The 23954-nt window shown below is 36.9% G+C and overlaps 1 protein-coding gene across 1 annotated transcript; it reads left to right on the top strand.

The window, feature by feature from the left end:
• Positions 1-6154: 6154 nt before the first annotated feature.
• On the top strand, positions 6155-23506 carry LOC143852992 (VAMP-like protein YKT61). The gene is made up of 6 exons (XM_077362685.1): positions 6155-6457; positions 7248-7345; positions 12664-12768; positions 12963-13028; positions 21587-21673; positions 23165-23506. Exons 1-6 carry the CDS (start codon positions 6265-6267, stop codon positions 23213-23215), a joined length of 600 nt encoding a protein of 199 aa, XP_077218800.1. The 5' UTR covers positions 6155-6264; the 3' UTR covers positions 23216-23506.
• The last annotated feature ends 448 nt before the right edge of the window (positions 23507-23954 follow it).

Consider the following 23954-nt stretch of genomic DNA (forward strand, 5'->3'; position numbering starts at 1 on the left):
ATCTAGCAATCATGGAGGCTACAAGCATCTTTTAATCTCTCTTGGATCATTTAATATGCTTCACATTGAAGGTCTGCAGTGCCTTAGAACCGATTAACTACAAAATGGAATTTAACCGAAATATTTTTTTGTGCAACGGATACTGGACATGTGGATGATTCAATAATTGATCTGCTCCATCAAACCCGAATCTGAACATGGTTCACGAACCTCGTCGTAGAAATATTTGCTTGCACGGTTTGTCAAAAAAAAAACATACAAACCCAAGTACTTCTTCTATTTTGTTTCTTCATTTATAGAGGAATAAATCTTAACAATCAAGTATTTCATAACGACCTGTTTATTTTTTTTAATTTTTGAATGAATGGTCTGTACTGTATATAAGATTCCAAAATCTTATCTATGTGTAATTCTTAACTCGGTTTGGTCATGCCATTGAAAATGTATATATTTGCTATCCAATCAATAAGTATCAACATGCATTTTTATACAACTTTAATGACTGAAACTGACATATTTATCATTTAATGAAATATGGCTTTTATAGTTTAATGTTCTAAACTATAAAATACTTCACAAACGTCTTGGACACCTCAGCCACAGACGTTTTACCTTTCGTTTCCATCTCAGGTTTCGGTTATGGGGCTAAATTCTTTCGAATGGCGCAGGCCAACCCACAACAGGTGAGGGCTCTAAAAAGACCATAAAAAAACATCTGAAATCTCAAAACTGCCATCAAATTCAAAAATATAGTAGAAGAATATTTTAATAAAAACCTTACTTTATTTTTAAGTTCTCTTTCATTTACAAAATACCAAACCCCAAAAGTAAAAGTACAAGTTTCCTCAAATAGCTCATGCTACTTATTTTTCATATGACTAAGTAAACTTGTAGGATACTTATGCATGGTTTGGGTCCACCACAACATGCGTCTCCCTAACCCCTCCAGGGAGAGTCAGGAGATTGAATGGAATTTGGGCCACTTGGAACAAGCCTTTTGATTTTATAATTTCTCTCGGAGGCAAAATAGAGAGGATCTCTGGGATTATATAAAGGATTCGGGCTATTTAGAGCTTGTCTTTTGATCTCAAAATCTCTTTCGGAAGCGAAATGGAGAGGAGGAATGTCAGAATGATGTAAAGGATTTGGGCCAGTCGGAACAATAGTCTTGATCTCAAAATCTCTTCCGGAAGCAACAGGGAAAGGCGGAACGAAATGATGTAAAGGATTTGGGCCAGTCGGACCATTCTTCTTGATCTCAAAATCTCTTCTGGAAGCAACAGGGAAAGGCGAAACGAAATGATGTAAAGGATTTGGGCCAGTCGGAACATTCTTCTTGATCTCAAAATCTCTTCCGGAAGCAACAGGGAAAGGCGGAACGAAATGATGTAAAGGATTTGGGCCAGTCGGAACATTCTTCTTGATCTCAAAATCTCTTCCGGAAGCATAAGGGAAAGGTGGAACGAAATGATGTAAAGGATTTGGGCCAGTCGGAATATTCTTCTTGATCTCAAAATCTCTTCCGGAAGCAACAGGAAAAGGCGGAACGAAATGATGTAAAGGATTTGGGCCAGTCGGAACATTCTTCTTGATCTCAAAATCTCTTTCGGAAGCAACAGGAAAAGGCGGAACGAAATGATGTAAAGGATTTGGGCCAGTCGGAACATTCTTCTTGATCTCAAAATCTCTTCCAGAAGCAAAAGGGAAAGGCAAAACGAAATGATGTAAAGGATTTGGGCTAGTCGGAACATCAGTCTTGATCTCAAAATCTCTTCTAGAAATGAAATGGAGAGGAGGAAAATCCGAATTATGTATAGGATCTGAGCCAGTCAGAACTTACACCTTGAGACTAGTCTCTTGCTCCATAACCACCTTCAATATAAAACATTGCCAAGAAAACCAGTGCTACCATAGTCATCTTTAATGCCTCCATTACTTCTCGAGAGTAGTGGAAGATAAGTATCAAAAGAAATAAAAAAAACAAGTTGATGAATTATAGTGAGATGGGAGTAGTGGCTCTCTGTTGGGAGGTAAGAAAATGAGACTGGTGTGTGGAAAATAAAGTAGATGAGAGGGTATTTATGGAGAGGAAAACCCACAACAAGGGGGGATTGGTTTGAATGGATTTGCATGGAAATTTATTAAAATGCCATAGAAAGAAGATTTCAAATAGCAGGCTGGTAGAGGCCTAAAATGGAATGAATAGTGGGTTCAAATAGGAAGGTAAGTAATGTCCCGTGGGATTTTCTGAAATGATTTATTTTACAACAAGAGGGGATTGGATTGAATGGATTTGCATGGAAACTTATTAAAATGCCATACAAATCAGATTTCAAATAGAAGGCTGATAGAGGCCTAGCCTGGAAGGGATGGTGGGTTCAAATAGGAAGGTAAGTAATGTCCTGTGAGATTTTCTGAAATGATTTATTTTACAACAACAAGGGGGGATTGGATTGAATGGATTTGCATGGAATTTTTTTAAAATGCCATACAAATCAGATTTCAAATAGAAGGCTGATAGAGGCCTAAACTGGAAGGGATGGTGGGTTCAAATAGGAAGGTAAGTAATGTCCGGCGGGATTTTCTGAAATGACTTATTTTACAACAATAAGAGGGGATTGGATTGAATGAATTTGCATGGAAACTTATTAAAATGCCATACAAATCAGATTTCAAATAGAAGGCTGGTAGAGGCCTAACCTGGAAGGGACGGTGGGTTCAAATAGGAAGGTAAGTAATTGTGGACCCCGATCCAAGAAAATGCTGAGGAACAAGTCCCCAACAGTCTGTGGACCTCTACATGTAGGAGAGCTCTACAAATGAACTCTCGAAACGGTGCCACCCTCATAGCACATCACGAGTGGCGATATAAAAAGAAAGAGATACGTCTTGATCAGGAGCCAAGGCTCAAAACCAAGACGTACCTAAAATAAATTCAGAGTCGTCATCCATGGATAGGCCATGGAACCCCAAAATCAAATCCTTTGTGCAATGGATAACCAGAAATATATATGGCATCGTGCCTGATTACGAATGGAGAAAGTCCGAAGAGCACCCCCAATTCGTCCGAGTGCAAGCACTTGGTCTCTTATGGCATTTATTATTAACTCTAAAGAAGTTTGGACAAAATCATGTGAAATGGGAACAAATATCCCCGAGTGAACGTCTACCTAATCATGCATGACTCGGGGATGAAATAATAAGCACACACAAAATAAAATAAAAGATGTGTCACCTAAGCACAGCTAGGTTATGAGTGTCATGCCTGAGTGTCATGTCTAATGGATGTCTAAGTTTTGGTGGACAAACACATGCATGCTACAGCTAAATGTATAAGGTCTGAACATGAAAGTAAGAAAACACAATAAAACATACAACATGACAGCACAACAAATCCTAAAACTCTAAACAATTTAGCCCGAGTCTTCAGATGGTCTGATGTTCATCCATAGAAGCCTACGTATCCCCGCCTCCACAAAAATCAGAGTCACGTAGTTCTTCGCACCTATTCTAAACTATGATGCCTAAGACATCTAGACCTCTATCCTAGACTCGATCTAAAAGACTGGACTAGTTATTAAAGCTTCTTGTGCGATTATTTAAATTCCAATAGATTGTGGATTTTAGGACACCCTATATGCCCTAACTAAATGCAGATGGTTCCTATAACCTATGTGTAACTAGGCTGTGTTTCCTAAAGAAAACAAAGGGCGGACTAGCACATCCTATTTTAGTCATCAATCGGCGATGTGGATCGCCAACTGACCGGACGGAGGCGTTCCTATAACTCTAAGATAAACCCCTAACTCTAAAATAAGCACAAACAAGCACACAACAAAACAAAGACCAAATCCTAACTCTAAAACTCTCTATCTAGGACAAAGTCCTAACTCTAGAGAAAGATCTTTTCAAAAATAAAGTTCAAAAGATTTTTATGTTTTCAAAAGGTTTGAAAAGCTTTTTTTATTTACAAAGTTTGGCTGGACCTGGGATAATGATCCCAAGCTGCACTACGTACCTCATGGAAGAGGATTAAGCCAACGTAGTTCAAAACGAACTTTCCTAATACGCTCCTAAAACTCAACACTTCAGATATTTTAAGGTTTTTGATGTTTTCAAATGTTTTTGATATTTTTGAGTTTTCAAATATTCCAATGTTTTTTGGATTTTAAAGCTTTTCCAATATTTTTGGATTTTTAAAATGCTTTAGATATTTTTTGGATTTTTAAATATTTTCACCCTTTTGGTCAAAGACCTAAGGGAATACACAAAGTAACACCCTAGGGCTAATAGGGGGAACCCCTAAACCAGATAAATTAATGTCAAAGACAAGGAAATGATCTAAGATCTCGAAAGGTAAAGTTCTAATGAGACTGCTAGTCTCTAAAGAAGAGTGATAACAACACTAAGGAGAAACTCTTAACCGATAATACGAAGGAGATGAGCAAACAAGTCACAGACTATCTAGTAATGCTACAAGAAGGACGAATGTGTTAAGGATTCTCTAATAATACCACCTAAAAAATGAATGAGTCAAAGACTCTCTAATAATACTACCAAAATAGGGGCTAATGAGACTAAGCAAATCTCGTGGACACAAAAGTGGACTCCAAGTATCCTTATCATTGCCCTTACAATGATAAACAGGGATGAGGCAACTAACAGACCAAGTTGGTCTCCAACTAGTAAGGGTACAAGTTAGGATACAACTTGAAGAAGATTTTACAAACAAGGCAAGGTCCTGCCTCCTATGAGTTTACCTTCTACAAAACTAAGATAGGCTCCCTAAGGAATATGTTCTAAACAACAAGGCTTGTCTCCAAAGGAGAAGTGCCTTAATGAGACATAGTGTGTCTCCTAGTGGGGCTCTAGAACATTAGTCTAATAGGGTTTCTAACCAAAACAAAAGGGAAAGGGGTTCGGTCAAAATGGGGTGTCTACAGTAATGTCCTGCGGGATTTTCTGAAATGATTTATTTTACAGCAACAAGGGGGGATTGGATTGAATGGATTTGCATGGAAATTTATTAAAATGCCATACAAATCAGATTTCAAATAGAAGGCTGGTAGAAGCCTAACCTGGAAGGGTGGTGGATTCAAATAGGAAGGTAAGTGATGTCCCGCAGGATTTTCTGAAATGATTTATTTTACAACAACAAGGGGGGATTGGATTGAATAGATTTGCATGAAAATTTATTAAAATGCCATACAAATCAGATTTCAAATCGAAGGCCGGTAGAGGCCTAACCTGGAAGGGATGGTGGGTACAAAGAGGAAGGGAAGTAATGTCCTACAAGATTTTCTGAAATGATTTATTTTACAACAACATGGGGGGATTTGATTGAATGGATTTGCATGGAAATTTATTAAAATGCCATACAAATCAGATTTCAAATAGAAGGCTGGTAGAGGCCTAAACTGGAAGGGATGGTGGGTTCAAATAGGAAGATAAGTAATGTCCCGCGAGATTTTTCGAAATGATTTATTTTACCCACGGGATTATATGAAATGATTTATTTTACCAAAATGCCGCTCATGTTTTAAATCACAAAACCACCATTATAGTAGGTTGAAATTTGAAAAAAAGTAACCCATATATTTTCTCCCTTTAAAAAAAAAAAAAAAAAAAACTTGGAACAGCCCCTTCTAGCACTAAATAGACAAGAAATTGAGCGGAAATATCAAAATATTAGAGCCCTGATATCATTTCCCATCTCGAAATGGGTGATGTATTTGATGTTGCAGTACCTATAGACTTGGAAAAACTTTTCCGCATTTTCATTGTTTGATACTACTCTGATTCACCTTTTGCCTATACACGGAACCGAAAAATTTCCTAATAAAAAATTTTCCACTAAGAAATGTTTTTCCTGCAATCCAAACAAAGGAATATAATAATAAAAAATGTTGATTTTCCGTACCAACGGGTCCATATACACACACTCATCAGACGATTCTAGCCCTTCGATCAAAGGTATTGGAAGATAAATCCCACATAGCATTAGCACCTTTGATTCTTTTACTTCAGCAATGGGATGTGGACCCCAATTGGTAGGCCCTAATCATATCAAAGAAAGAAAAAAAAGGTATGCCACGTGTACGGTCCGATCTCATCTTTGTATGTACGAAACTTTTCCAATTCTCTCTCCTGTTTTTCCTCCTCTCACTTTCCAGACCTCGATTCTTGTAAAAACCAAAGAGAAATCGAATTTCACAGCTCTACATAGATCTCTGCCTCTAGAGAAGAAAAAAAGAAAAAAAAAAGATGAAAATCACAGCTCTTTTGGTTCTGAAATGCGTTTCAGAATCATCAGATCCGATCGTTCTTGCCAATGCCTCAGATGTTAGCCAATTCGGATATTTTCAAAGGACTGGTGCCAAAGAATTCATTCTCTTTGTTGGCCGTACCGTTGCCCAAAGAACACCTCCAGGACAACGTTATTCAGTCCAGCACGAAGGTTAAAGATCTTTCTAGGGTTTCATTTTTCTTATTTAGTCTCTGATCTCTCCTAGGGTTTCATTTTTCTTGTTCTCGTTGTTCAGTTTCTTTGAATTACAATTTGCCAGCAATTTTTAATGGTCTGCAGTTTCTTTTGTTCAGTTTCTCTTAATTACAATTAGCGATCGAAAAAAAAAAAAAATCCTTTTTTGTTGCATTCCGTTAATTTGAGAATTGGGTATTTTATTTGATCATCTGTTGAATTATAGCTGTTTTTTTATTGGTTGTTAGATGGTTTTTGTTTAGGTTAGAATACACAAACGTAATTAGATGAGAGAAATCTGTACAAATATGTACAAATGTTGTCAGGGTTGAACATCTGATGAAATTTAAATTAGGCATTTTTCTTTTAAGTTTATTGGGTTTGGATTTTTTAGTATTTTCAGGTGATGGAGTTGTTTTTTTATTTGATTTAATTGATTCACTCCTTACACATAGTATACCCTACATAAGAAGATCACTGAACAGCTACCTATTCACCTTCACACGTTCTCTTTTTCGTATTTGGTTTTGCTTTTTTTCATTTTCCGTTGATTTCACTTGCTGAATAGAATTCAAGTTGCTATTAGACGTCATCAATTTTATCCTTGATGCATTACTCTGTAATCTATATTTCCTTCCTTGTACAAATGATTGTTGGGTTTGGTTAACTATTTTTTTTTTCTGGGTTTGTTTTAATGTTTTAGTTAAGAGGGTCAAGCAAGGAGGATGGTGTAAAATCTTTTTCTTTCAAATTTTTTTTTTTTCAGAATACAAGGTGCATGCTTACAACAGAAATGGTCTCTGTGCTTTGGCTTTTATGGATGACCATTATCCTGTGCGAAGTGCATTCTCTCTTCTCAACAAGGTAATTCGGGTTCCAGTTGCATTGAATTTTCACTATTTCATATATTATGGAATCTGCAGCTGTATTGCCACTGTGAAGTGTAGGTGGCAGTTGTGTGCTTTTATAAATTGCGGCATTAGATTCCTGTTTTCTTTATCTGCTAGCATTTGCATCTTCAAAAATTGGATTTTTTTTTTTTAGTTTGCACTGATCCAGTGACCCCTACTTTTCGGCTATGGATCTTGTGAGTGCTTCTTTGGAATCCTGCAAATGTTACTGTGCCGTATCTTCTTTTAACTTCCACTAAAGACTAGCATTGTTACCATGCACATCTACTTATGACCTGATTAATGTTTTTATTGTTGTTTTCTTGTTTCTGAAAAGAGGCTGGCTCTAGTATTGTGCCTGTGTTCCTAAGCCAAATCCGAAATTGTAGTGCACCCAGTTATATCTTGTTACAGAAGTCAAATCCAACATTATAGTGCACCCAGCTATACGGTGTTATAGTTGGAACCAGTGCCTGTACAAGGAGGTCAGTTGTTTTTTCATGGAGTCAAATTTGCTCCAATCAATGGGATCAAGCACGCTGTAATTTGTGTTTTATGTTCTTTCTCTCAAACATATTCATTCTTGAGAAATATGATGTCATTTGTGTAATATAAATGAATGCCTGAAATAATTTTTTAATACCCTTCTTAGGACAATCCCATTCTAAACTATCTCAAGAATTGCTACCTCCCTCACTCTTGAACTCAGTCCTACTCCTTCCACTTCATGAAACTATTCACCAATTCACATGCATATTTTGGGCATGCGTCTAATAGAAAAGTAGTTACACAGAGTTTGCATGTTGGTTGGGGCTTTTAAGGAAGATCTTGGGTTGGTTTGAATCTCAAACATACACTTATGAGATAGAGGAACATGTGCACATATTTCTGTTGTATTGGAATATATATTCCTTATGTAGAATCTATTATTCTTTGAGGCAACTCAACTCAACTCAACTCAACTCAACTCAACTCAACTAAGCCTTTGTCCCAAACTAGTTGGGGTCAGCTAATGAATCCTTTAGAAAATTTTCATGAAGAAGGTGAAAGGATCTACCAGGCTCAAATTGACTAAGTCTAATCCTGACACTAGTTGGATTCGTCTACATGGATCATTTTCTTCCATTCTCTCCTATGCAAGGTCATGTTCTTTGTTATAATTGACTAAGTCTAGAATCTATTATTCTTTGAGGCATCATGAGTGAAAATTCCTAGTCGCTGAACTTTGTGTTTGGATGGGTTTGGAAGCGAGACTATCAGGAGTTTGGATCTGAACCGCATCTTGCTCATAAGTTTACCGCAATAAGAGACTCGCCATATCGTATTTTTATTAACATTGGAACCTTTTTATTAGTGTTTATCTACAGAATGTAATCTGGGTTTCATTGCATTGGATTTTCTCTTTTTCTATATAGTATTGAATCTGCAGATGTAATTTTAGTTAGCTGCTGAACTGTGTTTACCTTTATGTATTTGGCATTGGATTCCTGTTTTATTTTTAATGCCAAAATTGGCATCTTTGACAGATTGGCTTTGCTTTACCGGGCACCAAATACTACTAGTTGGAGTCTTGTCCAAGTTGTCTTTCCTTCTCCGAAATCCTTGCTAGAACTCCTTCTTTGGCTCTAATTTTTACCACTTGCTACCCTTGCTATCACTCTACAAGTATTACCTTAAGTTAGTGTTTTGTTAATTGTTGTTTTCAAATGAGTGCTTTTAATAGTGTTCCTCTATTTCAAAGTCAAATATGAAATTATACTGCATCCATTCCATCCCTTGGTGTTATACCTGGAACAAAGCTAAAAGGCGGTCCTTTATTATTCATTTATTTGAAGGGACTACATCTGCTCCAATGAACGGGATCATACTACTGTTTGCATTCTACTTGCTTTTCCCCTCTGGATTGTAATTATTGTTGAGTAATTTGATTTCTTTTGATTAGGACATGGGAGATACGTGGGTCCATTATCCATTTGGTGAGACCCACCTTGGATCTCCGACATGAATGAATGTCTGAAATGAAAGTGGACAGCATTTCTCATTCAACGTCATTGGTTGCAAAGTTGGCATCCTCTAATTGACGAGCTTTTTGTGGGATATCCACAATGGGGCTCATCAATTGGTAAGGTCTTTTAATGTAGGAAAACTCATAGGGGATGAATCAAGAACCTTAGGAGAAGACTGCTAGACTTAGGTAACGAAAAGAAAAGAAATCTCTTTGAAACGAACAACAAACATCTCCTATGAATAAAATTTCAATTCTGTTTATATAGAAATATGACACCAATGACTCACCCAAATGCCTAAAAGCCCTCCCAATTACATTAAAAAATAAAACCTCAAAATGACAAATATAACCCTATTAAATAAAATAACAATTATACCCCTACGAGTAAGGGTGTCAATTTTGGCTCGGGCTCAGAAGCTCGCTCGATCTCGGCTCGAAAAAAGCTCGGCTCAAATCCTTAACGAGCCGAGCCCGATTTAGGCCACGCTCGGCTCGTTAAGAATTTAATATATTTAAATATATATATTATATATTAATATATACACTAAAAGGGTTGTCCATGGAGTGAAAGGGGGAGGCAAAATATGTCACTTCATTTTTGGAACCCCATTTGTTACTTGGACCACCCCCCATAGTGTAAAAAAAGTAGTCAAATTACACTAGATAGGGCTGTCCAGGGAAGATGAGGGGTGTGAACTTAATATAACCCGAGCTCGGTAAGGCTCGCGAGCTTGGCCGAGCCTGACCGAGCCAAGCCGAGCCCGAGCCAAGCTTTTGAGCTTAACGAACCGAGCCGAGCCTGGCCAAGCTCGGCTCGGCTCGGCTCGTTTACACCCCTACCTACGAGTAATTAAAAAAATCCTATAGCATTCCTTTTGGACCCCATCATATCTTAGCCACTCTTCGTTTTCCTTTGATGCCGATACTCATCATCCGGTTGCTTGAACATTTGGCTTGTGGACGGAAGTATGCCTAGAAGTGTGCGGTCTGTAGCCAAAATTATGTTTCTAGCATGGTTTAAAATTTCGGTTTCGGCTAAAATTTCGAAGTTATGCGAAAACGAAATTTCAGCCGAAATCCCGAAATTTCGGGCAAAATTTGGTATTGGCCCACGAAATCCCGGTAATTTCGTTCCAAATCAGTTAACGGAATAAAAATTATTATTTAATAAATTTCCGAAATTTCGAACGAAATTTGGTAAATTTCCGAAATTTCGGTTTCAGTACCATTTCGTTTCGGTCTTCACTGAAATCCGAAATTTCGGATTTCGGTCGAAATTTAAAACCATGGTTCCTAGGACCAATGTTCAACGACTCAAACTTGGTTAAGAACTTGTCAATGGAAAAACGAGTCTACTAGGTTGAGTCAAATGATTTTATAATGTGTCTGTGATTTTTCCATTAACATGATTACATTTTTGATGTATGTGTAAAAAGCTAAAAACTTTAGCTCTCTCCTCTGTTCTCTACATGGCCCATTAATTGTTTCATGATTTTCCTAAATATTAGAAGGCCTTAAACTTTAAGCTAAGAGTTAAGGTATCAAACATGTGATTTTTTTTCCTTGGAAAATCTCTCTCTTTTACCCTTATTCTCTATATTTCGAGAGTCATATTTTGCATTAGTAACCCTTCTTCATATGAGATCTCTATCTTTACCATATTTCCAAAGTCATTTCCCAAGTAGATCCCTATCTGTATGTGTAGATTAGTATTGGTGTATTATTATTTGAAATTTTTAATATTCATCTACTAATGACACTTAATATTTTGTGAAGCTTACATTGTATTGCGTAAATTGTGTTATTTAACACATACTTATACTGTTCTTTATTTTCTTCATATGTTTCTAGACATCTAGATCTAGTTGTAGTTGTGGATTAAGTTAAATATATAGACAAATGGACCACCAGCATTCCCAGAGGCCTGAGAAGCTCGCCAAACATTAAAAATTACATTAAATGACAAAAATAGGTATTATTGGAGAAATATGCAAAAGATTAAAATTAGGCACGTAGGAAACTGTGGTCCAAAAAATAATCATCGCTCTATTGTCTGGGTTCATGTGACTCAACTCAACTCGACTCGACTCGACTCGACTCAACTCAACTCAACTCAACTCAACTCAACTCAACTAAGCCTTTACCCCAAACTAGTTTGGGTCGGCTAATGAATCCTTTAGAAAATTTTCTGGGTTCATGTGACCAAAAATGGGAAAAAATCGACTCAGGTATATGTGGTATGTGTCAGCTAATAGATACCTTGGAGAACGGATCGATATACCGGAACTTTGCTCCTGGAATTCATTTCTTGTATAGTTAGTAGAGCAGTTGTAGTTTCTGTATTGACATCATAACTATCTTAATTGGGCCACCCGACCCCGAGCTTTGTATATTTTTTTATCGATTATATCTTGTCTCTTTTCATTCAGAATAAAATAAAATAATTTAGATCTATACCATTCTGGAGGTCGATATGGACATTCGGAACCTTTGTTAGGAATAGTTTTTAGGTGTGGCTTATGTGATGTTATGTTCTCCAACTTCCTGCATTCATATCAAACACTCATTGGGGTTTTGTGGGAACAAATTTATTAGCTATGACCAAGGTTTTAAATTTCGACACCAAAACCGAAACGTTCTGAAACCAAAATTCCCAAAACGTACCAAATTTTGGTCGAAATTTCTATATAATATTATTATTTTATTCCTGGAATTTCAGCCGAAATTACCGAAATTTCGGGAGAAAAATCCGTAGTTTGGATAACTTCTATTGAATTTCAACCGACTGAAATTTCGGTTTCGGTGAATCCCGAAATTATAGCCGAAACCGAAATTTAAAACCTTGGCTATGACATGTTTTTACCATGCATGTTTACGGTGGTTTTCCTAATAGTAGAAGTGGATCATTTTTTCCATGACCTTGGGCACTATGATTTAGAGAGCGACTACCATTGCTTGGTGTTGACCTTTAACCGGCATATTGTTTCTTGCAATCCACTGATGGTTATCAATAAATTCTGTTTGGCTTGTGTTCTTTTCCCTAGCATGCATAGTTGCAATCTGATCCACTTCCATTGTGTTTTATGCTTTAAATTTATCATGCTCTAGTGGAAATCAGGTGCTGAATAACACCCTATAAATCATCTGGTATAAAATCGTTCATAAGATATCTATCAACTAATTGTATGGACATACACCCTTTAAATCCTCTGATGTAAAATTGCGCACAAGAAATTCATCAACTAATTGCATGGAAGGCTAATTTAGCTAAAATGTTTTGGCAGGTACTTGATGAGTATCAGAAGAATTTTGGGGAATCTTGGAGAACAGTCCAGGAAGATGCCACACAACCATGGCCTTATTTGAATGAAGCTCTCACAAAATTTCAGGTATATTCCTTGTTTTGGTTTCTAGATGCACAGGTTACAGCTGTAGATGGGAGTACAGTTAGAAATCAGTTGTCCATTTTACTTTTACATTTCATCACATTATACTTTTGTTTTGGGTGAAAGCTGTTTCAAATATAACTTACATTTTCAAAAAAAATCAACAAGAAAAACACTTATCTAATTTTTCCTTTCAGGACCCTGCAGAGGCTGATAAGTTGTTGAAAATTCAGAGGGATCTGGATGAAACGAAAATTATTATTGTGAGTGGAATTATAGTTCACTTGAGCTTAACTTTTTTCTTTATTCTTTGCCCTTTCTGTGTGACTTGCTTTCATGTAAACCTATACTTTTATGTAGCTGCATTTAGATTCTCTTCTACTTTTGTCTTGCTGCATTTGTTTTGAACAACCATAACTAAGAAGTTATAGGTCTTGAATATCTCTCCAAGATAGCTATACTACGCAATAATGAAAAATAAATTGTCGTTCACTTCTTTCCAACCATATGAAATGTCTCCTATCATTCTTGAAAAGAAGCCCAAATTTTTAGATTTGATTTACCAATTTTCAAGAAAGGTAATTTCATACTAGATGCTTATAAAGGGGATGTTGATAGAACACCATTCTTGCTACCCAACTCATACTTCTCGATTCATTTCTATATTCTACAACTGACGACAATTTTCTTCCTTCAACTGTAATTTGTCCACTATGTGCCTTGAAGCAATGTTTTCATTAGTGTCTCATCTATTATAAGATTTGGAAGTTTTCCTCCCATGGTACACCTACCTTGTTTGCAGTATTTTTTTTAACCTCCGTTGACATGTCTTCAGCTTGTCCTTGATGCAATTGTTGAAAATCTCACATATTCTTTTTGTTGCTTCAAAGCATGGTCTACTTTGTCTTTTTTAGATGTGAATTGTTTATAAACATTTGTTGAGATTTCCTTTTCTTCGACCATAATTTCCATGACCTCAATTTCATCAAATGAAATAGAAGCAACTCTTGGGATCGATGTTGCTCTTATGCTAGATTTCTTTCATGTTTACTGTAAAACTTACTCAAAGTAAGGACTTTTATACATACCAAAAAAAAAAAAAACTCCCTAAATGTAATCCAGAGTCTAATTTTACTCAAAAATAGAAACTTCATGCATGAAACTAGGCTTATCTTAGCTTGGGACTTCTAAAATCTACCAAAATTCAATGTGAAAGTTCAATGAAAAATTTAAGAAGGGAGATGATTTTTTCACCCCGCCTGTAGGATTATGTGCCCCCTTTTAACGTGATTTGACATCAAAAAGCGTTGAAGTCTGCCACAATTCACTTTAAAAGTGAGGCGCATAATCCTACAGGGAGGGTTGAAAAAATCATCTCCCTTTAAAAATCCCAATAAATATGAGGCAACATTTTTCCCTGAGTTTTTAGTCCATCTGAAGTATTCGAGCCATCCCTTGCTAATGTCGACATGATGATCTTTTGACACCATCTCTACAGAGTACAGCAACGGTCAGTTTCGACCCCGTTTCTGGCTTTCTAAGCTGAAACTTCTGTTTTTGTTCCTGGTTTTGATTGCTTTGGAATGCATCAAACAAAAGCATGAATATGGATGCAAGCAAAGTTCATGAACCCATCCATATTTCAGCTAAAGATGATTCAAGGGAAGAGGGTTGACCAAGATTCAAAAGTAGGTTAGAGGGGAATGAAAACATCTTGCCAACTTGAATACTGTGTTCTACAAAGCTCACTTCATCACACAAATAGACAAACATAGTTATGATAATTTATGAAGATTTATAGTAGTTATGTTAATTTATGAAGATTTATAATGATTTGGGCAAACTTTAAGTAGGTTTTGGTGGACTTGTGTAATGAAAACATGAATAGTGTTTTTAAGACATTACTTAGTACACTTTTTTTTGTTGGTCTGCTCTAAAATAGAAATATGGCTTTATTTATTTGGTCGAAGGGCTGAAATTGATTTATTGTCTATTTTGTGGCCTATATTTATGCGTGTGTGTGAAGTTTTGGTGCACTTAAGATATCACAGAATTATTACGAGTTTTCCCTTTTGGATTTTGAGTTTTTCCCTTTTTTGACCATGTTATACTCAAATCTATTGTCAATTTATCTTTCTCAAGCATTGTTTGTGAAGATCTATTGCTTTTTTTGTGTGATTATTCAATTCTCTAGTAAGTTCTATACTTTTGATGTATTTCTAATAGGTTCACTTGCAATATGAGCCAAAGATTACTTAGGGTCTGTTCAGTTGCAACTAGGAAACGGAAACGGAAACGGAAAAGAAAATAGCCCTCGTTTCCGTGGAAAGTGCCTAAATGTGCCATTTTGTTGCCAAGAAACGGAAAGCGCTGACTCCTATGTGGAATCCCACTTATCCGTCGTGTCATCTTATTTTCTCCAACTCAATCTTTTTGGGTCTGTTCAGTTGCACAGCGGAAACAGAAAAGAAACGGAAATGAAGTGGTAGTAGGAAAAGGAAAGGAAAAGAAACAGCCAAGAAAGCAGCAGGAGTGTGTATTCAGTTGTCAGGAAATGGAAAAGAAACAACTAAGAAAGCAACATGAATGTGCATTCAGTTGCTAGGAAACGGAAAAGAAACAGCACATAATATGTTGTTTATCACATATAAAGTAAGCTACGCCCTCATAGGCCCTACCAGCTAGTCCATTGACACATATAGACACTAAAAAACTTAAGAAGCAAATTTTAAAAGTAGTAAAATGGAACCAACAACGGCCAACGAGACCCATGGTAGCACCGATGCCACCGCCTGTAGCACATCCTCTACCCTTTCCTTTGGCATCTCATCAACCCTTTCCTTTGGCGCTTCCTCAATCCTTTCGCTTCTCCGATATTTGGCTCTCTCCAAATATGCGTCTAACTCTGATTGAGCCTCCGCCAACGTCCCATACGAACGAAAGCATGCTCCGCTAAATCTGTCAATCTGCTCATGGCACTCTCGCCAAGGATAGTAAATCCCTGGTTGTCTACCATTAAAGACGACATAATACTTTTGCTTTTCCATACTTAACTGACAAAACGACAACATATCACATTCAAAGTAATAAGATACGAATATATCACAATAAAAGTGAATTGCTACCATCAAAAGTCAACTACAACCATCAAAAGTGGTTAACTACCATTAACATATCAAAAGTTAACTGCCACCATCAAAAGTAGTTAAGTATCATTACATATTAACTAAGCTATCAAATGTTTACTCATAATATAGCAAGTTACCTACCACCACAAAAAGCTAATTATCATTACATATAAAATAAAGGTACCACCAAAAGTTTATGCCACCATAACACCCATATCAAAAGTGCTATAAAAAAAGTAAAGTTCAGTGCAATGAAAAGATAAAAGAAATGTCCCCCATCACCATCTTCTCTTCATAGGTTCATGCACCAATCTCCTGTCGTATGAAACACGTTATCTTCCTACAGATGTATGACCTTCTTTCGTCATTGTCGTACAAGATGAAAAGATGAGCTTCAGATGAATTTTTGGTAAGATACTCCGTGGTCCTCAGCAAGATCTCCTGGGTAAAACTACCAACCCCTCTAACAGCTTCGCGAAGCTTCACGAGATAACCAAGGGCACTCGTAAGCTCATCGGCAACCTTATCCCTGTAAGCGCATCAACAACCTTGTCCATACTCGCTGAAAGTCGCTACATGCTGTCCGGTACTACCCCAGTCTGGCGACTTCTTTGTCGTCTGCTACCAACCTGCTACATGATGAAACGCAAAATCTTTGAAGATGAGTTCGCAAAAGAGGTGCCCTTAGGACGCATTTGAATCTAAACAGAGAACCTTCATAGCCAGTAAGTCTTGATGATATTGGGGAGAACTTCGTGGATGAGCAAACCCCCACGTCTTAACGCCCACCATCTTCGACAGAAGATCCCATTGTTGGTGGTAGTGAGACATCTCTACTAAGGCGGGGTTAGTAGCAGACGACAGATTGATGAAACACAATCTTTGGAGAGGAGTTCACAAAAATGGCGTCCTCTAGGACTCATTTGAATCCAAACAGAGAAGTTTGCAGCCAGTAAGTTTTGATGAAATTGGGGAGAACTTCGTGGGTGAGCAAACCCCCACCTCTCAACGCCTACCATTTCCGACAGAAGATCCCATTAATGGTGGTAGTGAGACATCTCCACTAAGGCGGGTTGGTAGCAGACAACAGAAAAGTCGCCAGATTGGGGTAATAGTGAACATCATGTCGCGACCTTCAACGAGCAGGGACAAGGTTGCCGATGCACTTACAGGTACGAGTGTCCCTGGTTATCTTGTGTTGCTTCGCGAAGCTGTTAGAGGGGTTAGTGGTTTTACCCATGAGATCTTGCTGAGGACCATGGAGTATCTTATAAAAAATCCGTCTGAAGCGCATCTTTTCATCTTGTACAACAATGACGAGATGTCGTATATCTGTAGGAAGATGGGGCGTTTCATAAGGCAGGAGATAGGTGCATGAGCCTATTGAGAGAAGATGGTGATGAGAGATATTTCTTCTATTTTTTCATTGCACTGAACTTTACTTTTTTTATAGCACTTTTGATATGGGTGTTATGGTGGCATAAACTTTTGGTGGTACCTTTATTTTATATGTAATGATAATTAGCTTTTTGTGGTGGTAGGTAACTGCTTGATGGTGGTAGTTAACTTGTTATGGTAGGAGTAAACATTTGATAGCTTAGTTAATATGTAATGATACTTAACTACTTTGAATGGTAGTAGTTAAGTTTTGATGGTGGCAGTTAACTTTTGATATGTAATGGTAGTTAACTACTTTTGATGGTTGTAGTTAACTTTTGATGGTAGCAGTTAACTTTTATTGTGACTTATTCTTATCTTATCAATTTGGATGTGATATGTTGTCGTTTTGTCAGGTGAGTATGAGAAAGCAAAAGTCTTATGTCGTCTCTAATGATAGATGGCCAGAGATTTACTATCTTTGGCAAAAGTGCCATGAGCTGGTTGACAGATATAACGGAGTATGCTTTCGTTCGTATGGGACGTTGGCGGAGGTTCAATCAGAGCTAGACGCATATTTGGAGAGAGCTAAATATTGGAGAAGCGAAAGGGTTGAGGAAGGGCCAAAGGAAAGGGTAGAAGAGGTGCCAAAGGAAAGGGTAGAGGAGATGCCATAAGCGGCGGCATCGGTGTTATCATGAGTCTCGTTGGCTGTTGTTGGTTCCATTTTACTACTTTTAAAATTTGCTTAAGTTTTTTATTGTCAATATGTGTCAGTGGACTAGTTGGTAGGGCCTATGAGGGCGTAACTTACTTTATATGTGCTAAATAACATATTATGTGCTGTTTCTTTTCCGTTTTCCGGTAACTGAATGCACATTCCTGCTACTTTTTTAGTTGTTTCTTTTTCGTTTCCTGGAAACTTAATGCGCACTCCCGCTGCTTTCTTAGCTGTTTCTTCTCCTTTCCTTTTCCTACTGCCACGTCATTCCGTTTCTTTTCTGTTGCCGATGTGCAACTGAACAGACCCTTAGCTAATTAGAAATACATCATCAAGGAGAAATAAGGAGATTTTACCAGTTTTATAGATTCTTATCCTATCCTCATATTGGATAATCAATCGTCATATTATTGTTTCTATTTTTTTGTCCTTGTCGAGTACCGATTGTCACTGCCTTTTCTATCATTCTTTCTCTTCAATAAATTATCTAATATTTTTCAAAATAAAAAAGACATAATTTTTGTATAATTGTCGATATCCAGCCTTTAGATGGGCTATCTGACCCATCGTTTTAAATTTCGACTGTAATCCAAAATTTCGGGTTTTGGGGGAGACCGGAAGCGAAATCCCTAATACCCAAAACGTTACTTTATTTCGACCGAAATTTTGTTTCCCCTAAATTTCGGTCTGAATTTTCGTTTCCCCTAAATTTTGGTCTGAAATTTAAGGAAGATCACCAAAAAATATGGGATTTATTCATTATTTAATATTTTCCCGAAATTTTGTCCGAGATAAAATATTACTTTATTTGATTTTGTTGGATTTCGTCCGAAATTTTGAAATTTTTGCCGAAATTTCGGTTTCGGTGAGGACCGAAACGCATTCTGAAACCGAAATTTGAAACTATGATTTGACCTAAATCCTTAACATTTTAAAGTTCAAAATGCACCCTGATTGTCTCCATGCGTGGTTTATCTTAGTTGATGAAACCTGTATAATTAAAGGAGAAAGTTCTCTGGTGAGCTTTTACCCTTGTCTTGGGCTGTATGTTCCGTCATTTGCCAATTGCATCCTGGTTACTCTGATGACTAAGTTGCCAGTTTCTTCTTGCACTCAATTTAGCATTTGGCATTTGCTTTAATGTTTGAAAATGTCTGCTTTATATATTGAACAGTTTTTTTTTTTTTTTTTTTTAAATGTGTGTTTGACTCTTATTTTCTAATAACTTTTATGCATTGTTATGAATTTCCGTCAAAACCACCACGAAACGATTGAAATCTTTCCGTTTTTATCCCCAACGAAATGCAGACCGAAAACGCAATGCATACCGAAACCATAACTGTAAGTATATAGTGATATATATCCATGGTTTTAAATTTCAGTTTCGGAATGCATTTCGGTCCTCACCAAAATAGAAATTTAGGCTGAAATGGGGTACACCATTGAAAAATAATATTTTATTTAATATTTCCGAAATTTCGGCCTGGAAAAATGCTATATAATTAAAAAAATTTGAGATTTTGGGTTGAATTTCTCCAAAATTTGGACGAAATATTAAAGAAATTTCGAAATTTTGGCCGAAATTTTGTTCCACCTCGGGTGTTGGTGATTTCGGTTTCGGTGTTGACCGAAATCTGAAATTTCAGGCTGAAATTTCGGATTTCGGTTGAAATTTAAAACCATGACTATATCAACATAATTGTATTTTTATAAATTGCATGCGTAATATGGTTATGTATTATGTATAAATATTTATATGAATTACTTGTGAAATGTGTGTGTACTGAATTATTACATTATGTGCGACAGTACATGTAACTAGGTGTGCGATTTTGCTAAACCATTTTGGAGACTTTCTTGCTTATATGTTGGTTTTTATGTGCGTGTTTATGCTGATTCTAGCATTTCTTGATGCTTTGTATCGACGAGATTGAACTTCTCAGTTCCATTTGGATCCAACTAAATAAAAAAAACAAAGACTAGGACTGCACTAGCCACCTAGCCTCAACCAAAGGCTATAAGAAGGGACCGACCCTTTACCGAAGATCCCATTTTGCTTTTCCTTGGACCCTTCGCACCATACCCTCTCTCTCTTTCGATTGATAAAGGTTGGCTCTGCCTCTGATCTCTTCAGCTTCGACCAAACGACTACTTCATTGATCGCTAAGTCAGTCATTCAGTAGGTACAACACTCACTTTGGTCAGACACAAACGTGAGGCGACCGGAGGAAGGAGGATGGGCATGGCAGCTTATTGCGCTTCTTTCGGCACCCACCCCGCTTGTCGTGCTTATGGCTCATCCTTTTGCTTTCAGGACTAGGAAGCGTAGTAGGTCGGATCTAGAATGGTCGTAGTCTTCCTCTGCTAGATTGCATTCCTACACTTGTTAACGATGAAATTCACCACTTACTATTCTATTATTCCCACAGAGATGGAGATTTGGAAAGCCATTCAGTCTTTGGATCCTGATAGTATTATGTGTATATGTTTCATACATTTATGCGATTTAACGAGTTTTCTACTTAAATTTCAACTGAAACCAAAACATTTCTGTTAACTTACCAACTTCTCCAAAAGCTTAATCTATTGGAGAAAGGCGTTATTTATCTTTTATACTTTAACACTCTCCCGCACGTGTGGCCCACTTGGCAAACACGTGGCACATGTGGTCCCACTTTGGGCTGACCATCGCATGTGGATTTTTGATATCCGGGAGGTTTGAACTCGAGACCTTTGGCTCTTATACCATGTTAACTTGCCAACTTCTCCAAAAGCTTAAGCTGTTGGAGAAAGGAGTTATTTATCTTTTATACTTTAACAGTTTTCGTTTCCATGGCGACCAAAATGAAAATGAAAATCGAAACCCAAATTTAGAACCTTGCTTTTATGAAAACTAATATTTGCAATCTTTGTTTATTTAAAATTTTCTTAGGGCCCGTTTGGATACCTGATGCATTTGTATTTTGATTTGGATTTGAGTTTTGGATACAAAACACATCAATCATCTTCATGATCATGTTTTAAGAGAGAGAAAGAGAGAGAGGGACGGATGTCTCGCTGCTGCTGGAGCAACGTCGAGGAGCAGCGATGGTGACGGAAGTTGCCACAAATATTGATTTCCAAATAATGTCTCGCATAAAAGATTTGAAAATCGAAATTTTTTGCACTGTTGTAGCTGATTTGGAAATCTAAGGATCTGATCCAGTTCAAAATATCAACTAAATCCAAATCTAAATCTTGCTGGTATCAAACGTGGCCTTATTGGATGTTACAATTCTCAACTAGCTGACAGCCAATCAAAGAAGTTTGAAGAGATGGGTACAAATACCAAAACGATGGGTGTGAATATCAGCTCCCATTTTTATTTTTATTTTTATTTTTAATGTGATTTATGTCTTTAAAAGAACTGACCATTTGTAAATATACAGGGAATTGACTGTCAGATATGTTACAATACATGTCAGATAATTATAAAATAGAAGAAAGAAGAAAATGATAGTGTTGTTTGTTTCAGTCCCCTTGGAGGTTTATGTATTCTTATTTACTTATTTCTTGTTGATTGGGTAAAGAAAGTTTAATACTTTTTTTGGTGCAGCATAATACCATTGATAGTGTGCTTGCACGAGGCGAAAAGTTGGATAGCTTAGTTGAGAAGAGTTCTGATCTTAGTGCAGCCTCTCAGGTATTTATATATGCATTTGCACCCATGTCCCCTTCCATCCATTCACCTATCAATCCATGCAGATTCATTTACATGCGTAAGAAGTACATATATGCCTGCATGTACATGTGTTTTCTTTAAATATAGGATTCAAAAGTATTAAATTGATCTAATAGGGGTTATGTTGATACCAGTGCAAATAACTAAAAACACATTACATAGAAGTATGACTAGATTAGCGACTACAAGGGGGGAAAATTATTTCCGATTCAAAGTTCCAATCGGTCTTTGTCTTCCCTTACCGAAGTGTCCTCTACATCAGCTGCGCTTCCTGAGATATGCCTAAAAGAGGGTACCAACTTTCTACTAAGATCAATGATTTATATTACACCATTAAACTTACTTCCATCGGCCCAGGCTTCGAATTAGAAGAGACAACTTCCACCAACAAATGATTTTCTTCTCTTAAATTGCTTTATAGCTTCACGGAGCTCCAATATTGTCCCCTGATTTCCTCATATCCTATGTAAGTTTCACTTAGGCTACCCTGGAAAACTGAAGACTGACACGATCTAGTAAAATAAAAGGATGTTGATGCTGTATGAATAGTATATAAATGACACCAAAGAACAAGGATAAGCGTTATACAAAGTCGTTTTCTTAATTGCCATATTAACTTGCCCTGGTACGCATGTTCTTACATTTGTCCGAAATGAAATTTCATATGTTGCTATTGTATTCTAAATGCATCTCTATTTAATCTTAATGTAAATTTTTTATATGTTAGATGCTTTATGCTTAAGTTTTATATACTATATGTACTTTTAGAATGGCTGTTCGGTATTGACATGTCAGTTTGGAATTTTGGATTGTTCTCATATTTATGACAGATATACACGTGCCCTATGTATAGGTTACATCAATGCAAATTCAAATATAAGCGTTTCACAGACCCTATTTACAGCATTTCCACCCCTTTGTTTGATTTTTCCTGAAAATGACTTTTTCCAGGAAAAGGCAAAAAAAAGGAGTGGAAATGCACCAATTTTCAAGAATGCCCTGTTTCTTTCAACATAAAATGGGTGTAAAAATAATTTTACACCTTTTTTAGTTGAAAAAATCATTTTACGTCAAAAGATGTGGAGCTGAAAAGACAAACAAAATGTCGTGGAAATGCTGGGAAAGGGAGTGTGAATATAATTTTCTTTTACTTATCATGTCATCTTGCATCTACCTGTGCATTTTACAGAGCATACTCTGCTCATACATTTGCAGGCGACCAAACCGATGGTTAGAACAAACAATTGGTGCAATTTTTGGCTATGGCCTGTACACTAGGAGCCACAAATTATTGATATTAATAATCCTATACGTCCTTTTTAGAAGATTAATGATGCTATGCACAATGCCTACTTTTTAATATTGAGTGTGTATTCTTAAAAAAAAACATATATGTTTGATTTTTTTAGTCATGCCAACTCTTACTGATAAAGGGACCTGTTTCTTGAACAGATGTTTTACAAGCAAGCCAAAAAAACCAACCAGTGCTGTACCATATTATAGATTGCTTGGGGGGAGCAATGCTTCTTTGGAGAAATTTCTTGTTAATACTGCTCTGTGTCTTATTATCATATGATGACGACGATGACAACGAAATTGGTTGTAATCTCAAATTCTCAATATCATTTATTTTTAGTGTGGGCTTGCTGGAATTCTTCTGCTTCACTCAGACTCTATCTTCCTTTGGCTCTCTGCCTTCTGTTTCTTTTCCCAAATGGGTACACAGGTAATTGATTACTTCTTCTGTAATGCAAATGCTTATTTGATCTTTCTAACAAAGAGTTGGCACCGACAGTGTGAATTATTCATGTACACATTGATGGGGGCCTTTTTGGATGCCTTCAAAATTTGTCCATATTTGATAATGGGACATTTTCGAGCCACTTGGGAAACAATTAAATACGGTAATCCAATATTTGCATATAAAATTAGTGGAATGCTAAACTGAAGGGCATCATTGCAAAAAACCAGCAAGCAAGGACACACTCATTGGATCCACCTCACCCAACTGCATTTATCATACCTTTAATTTTGCATTTTACAGTGCCCTTATAAATACAATTGGGTGACGTGGATCCAAGGGGGCGCCCTTCGAGGTGGGTTTTTCAAGGGCACCCCTCACTTTAGCTTTCTCATAACCTTCAATGCAAATAAGACTCATTGCATATAAGATTAGATGTATTAGATGGTAATGGCTTTGAACTTGAATATGATTAGACCCACTTCAAGTCGAGTTCCAAGT

Source organism: Tasmannia lanceolata, unplaced genomic scaffold, assembly GCF_043159265.1.
Source record: "Tasmannia lanceolata isolate RefF3 unplaced genomic scaffold, GAP_Taslan_0.1 ptg000019l, whole genome shotgun sequence".
NCBI classification, from domain to species: domain Eukaryota; kingdom Viridiplantae; phylum Streptophyta; class Magnoliopsida; order Canellales; family Winteraceae; genus Tasmannia; species Tasmannia lanceolata.

What these genes read in the sequence shown, in the direction of transcription:
- LOC143852992 (XM_077362685.1), top strand. Translation starts at nt 6,265, where the DNA reads ATGAAAATCACAGCTCTTTTGGTTCTGAAATGCGTTTCAGAATCATCA. An exon ending in TTATTCAGTCCAGCACGAAG is followed by an intron (nt 6,458 to 7,247) that starts GTTAAAGATCTT and finishes TTTTTTTTTCAG; the next exon opens with AATACAAGGTGCATGCTTAC. An exon ending in AAGCTCTCACAAAATTTCAG is followed by an intron (nt 12,769 to 12,962) that starts GTATATTCCTTG and finishes TTTTCCTTTCAG; the next exon opens with GACCCTGCAGAGGCTGATAA.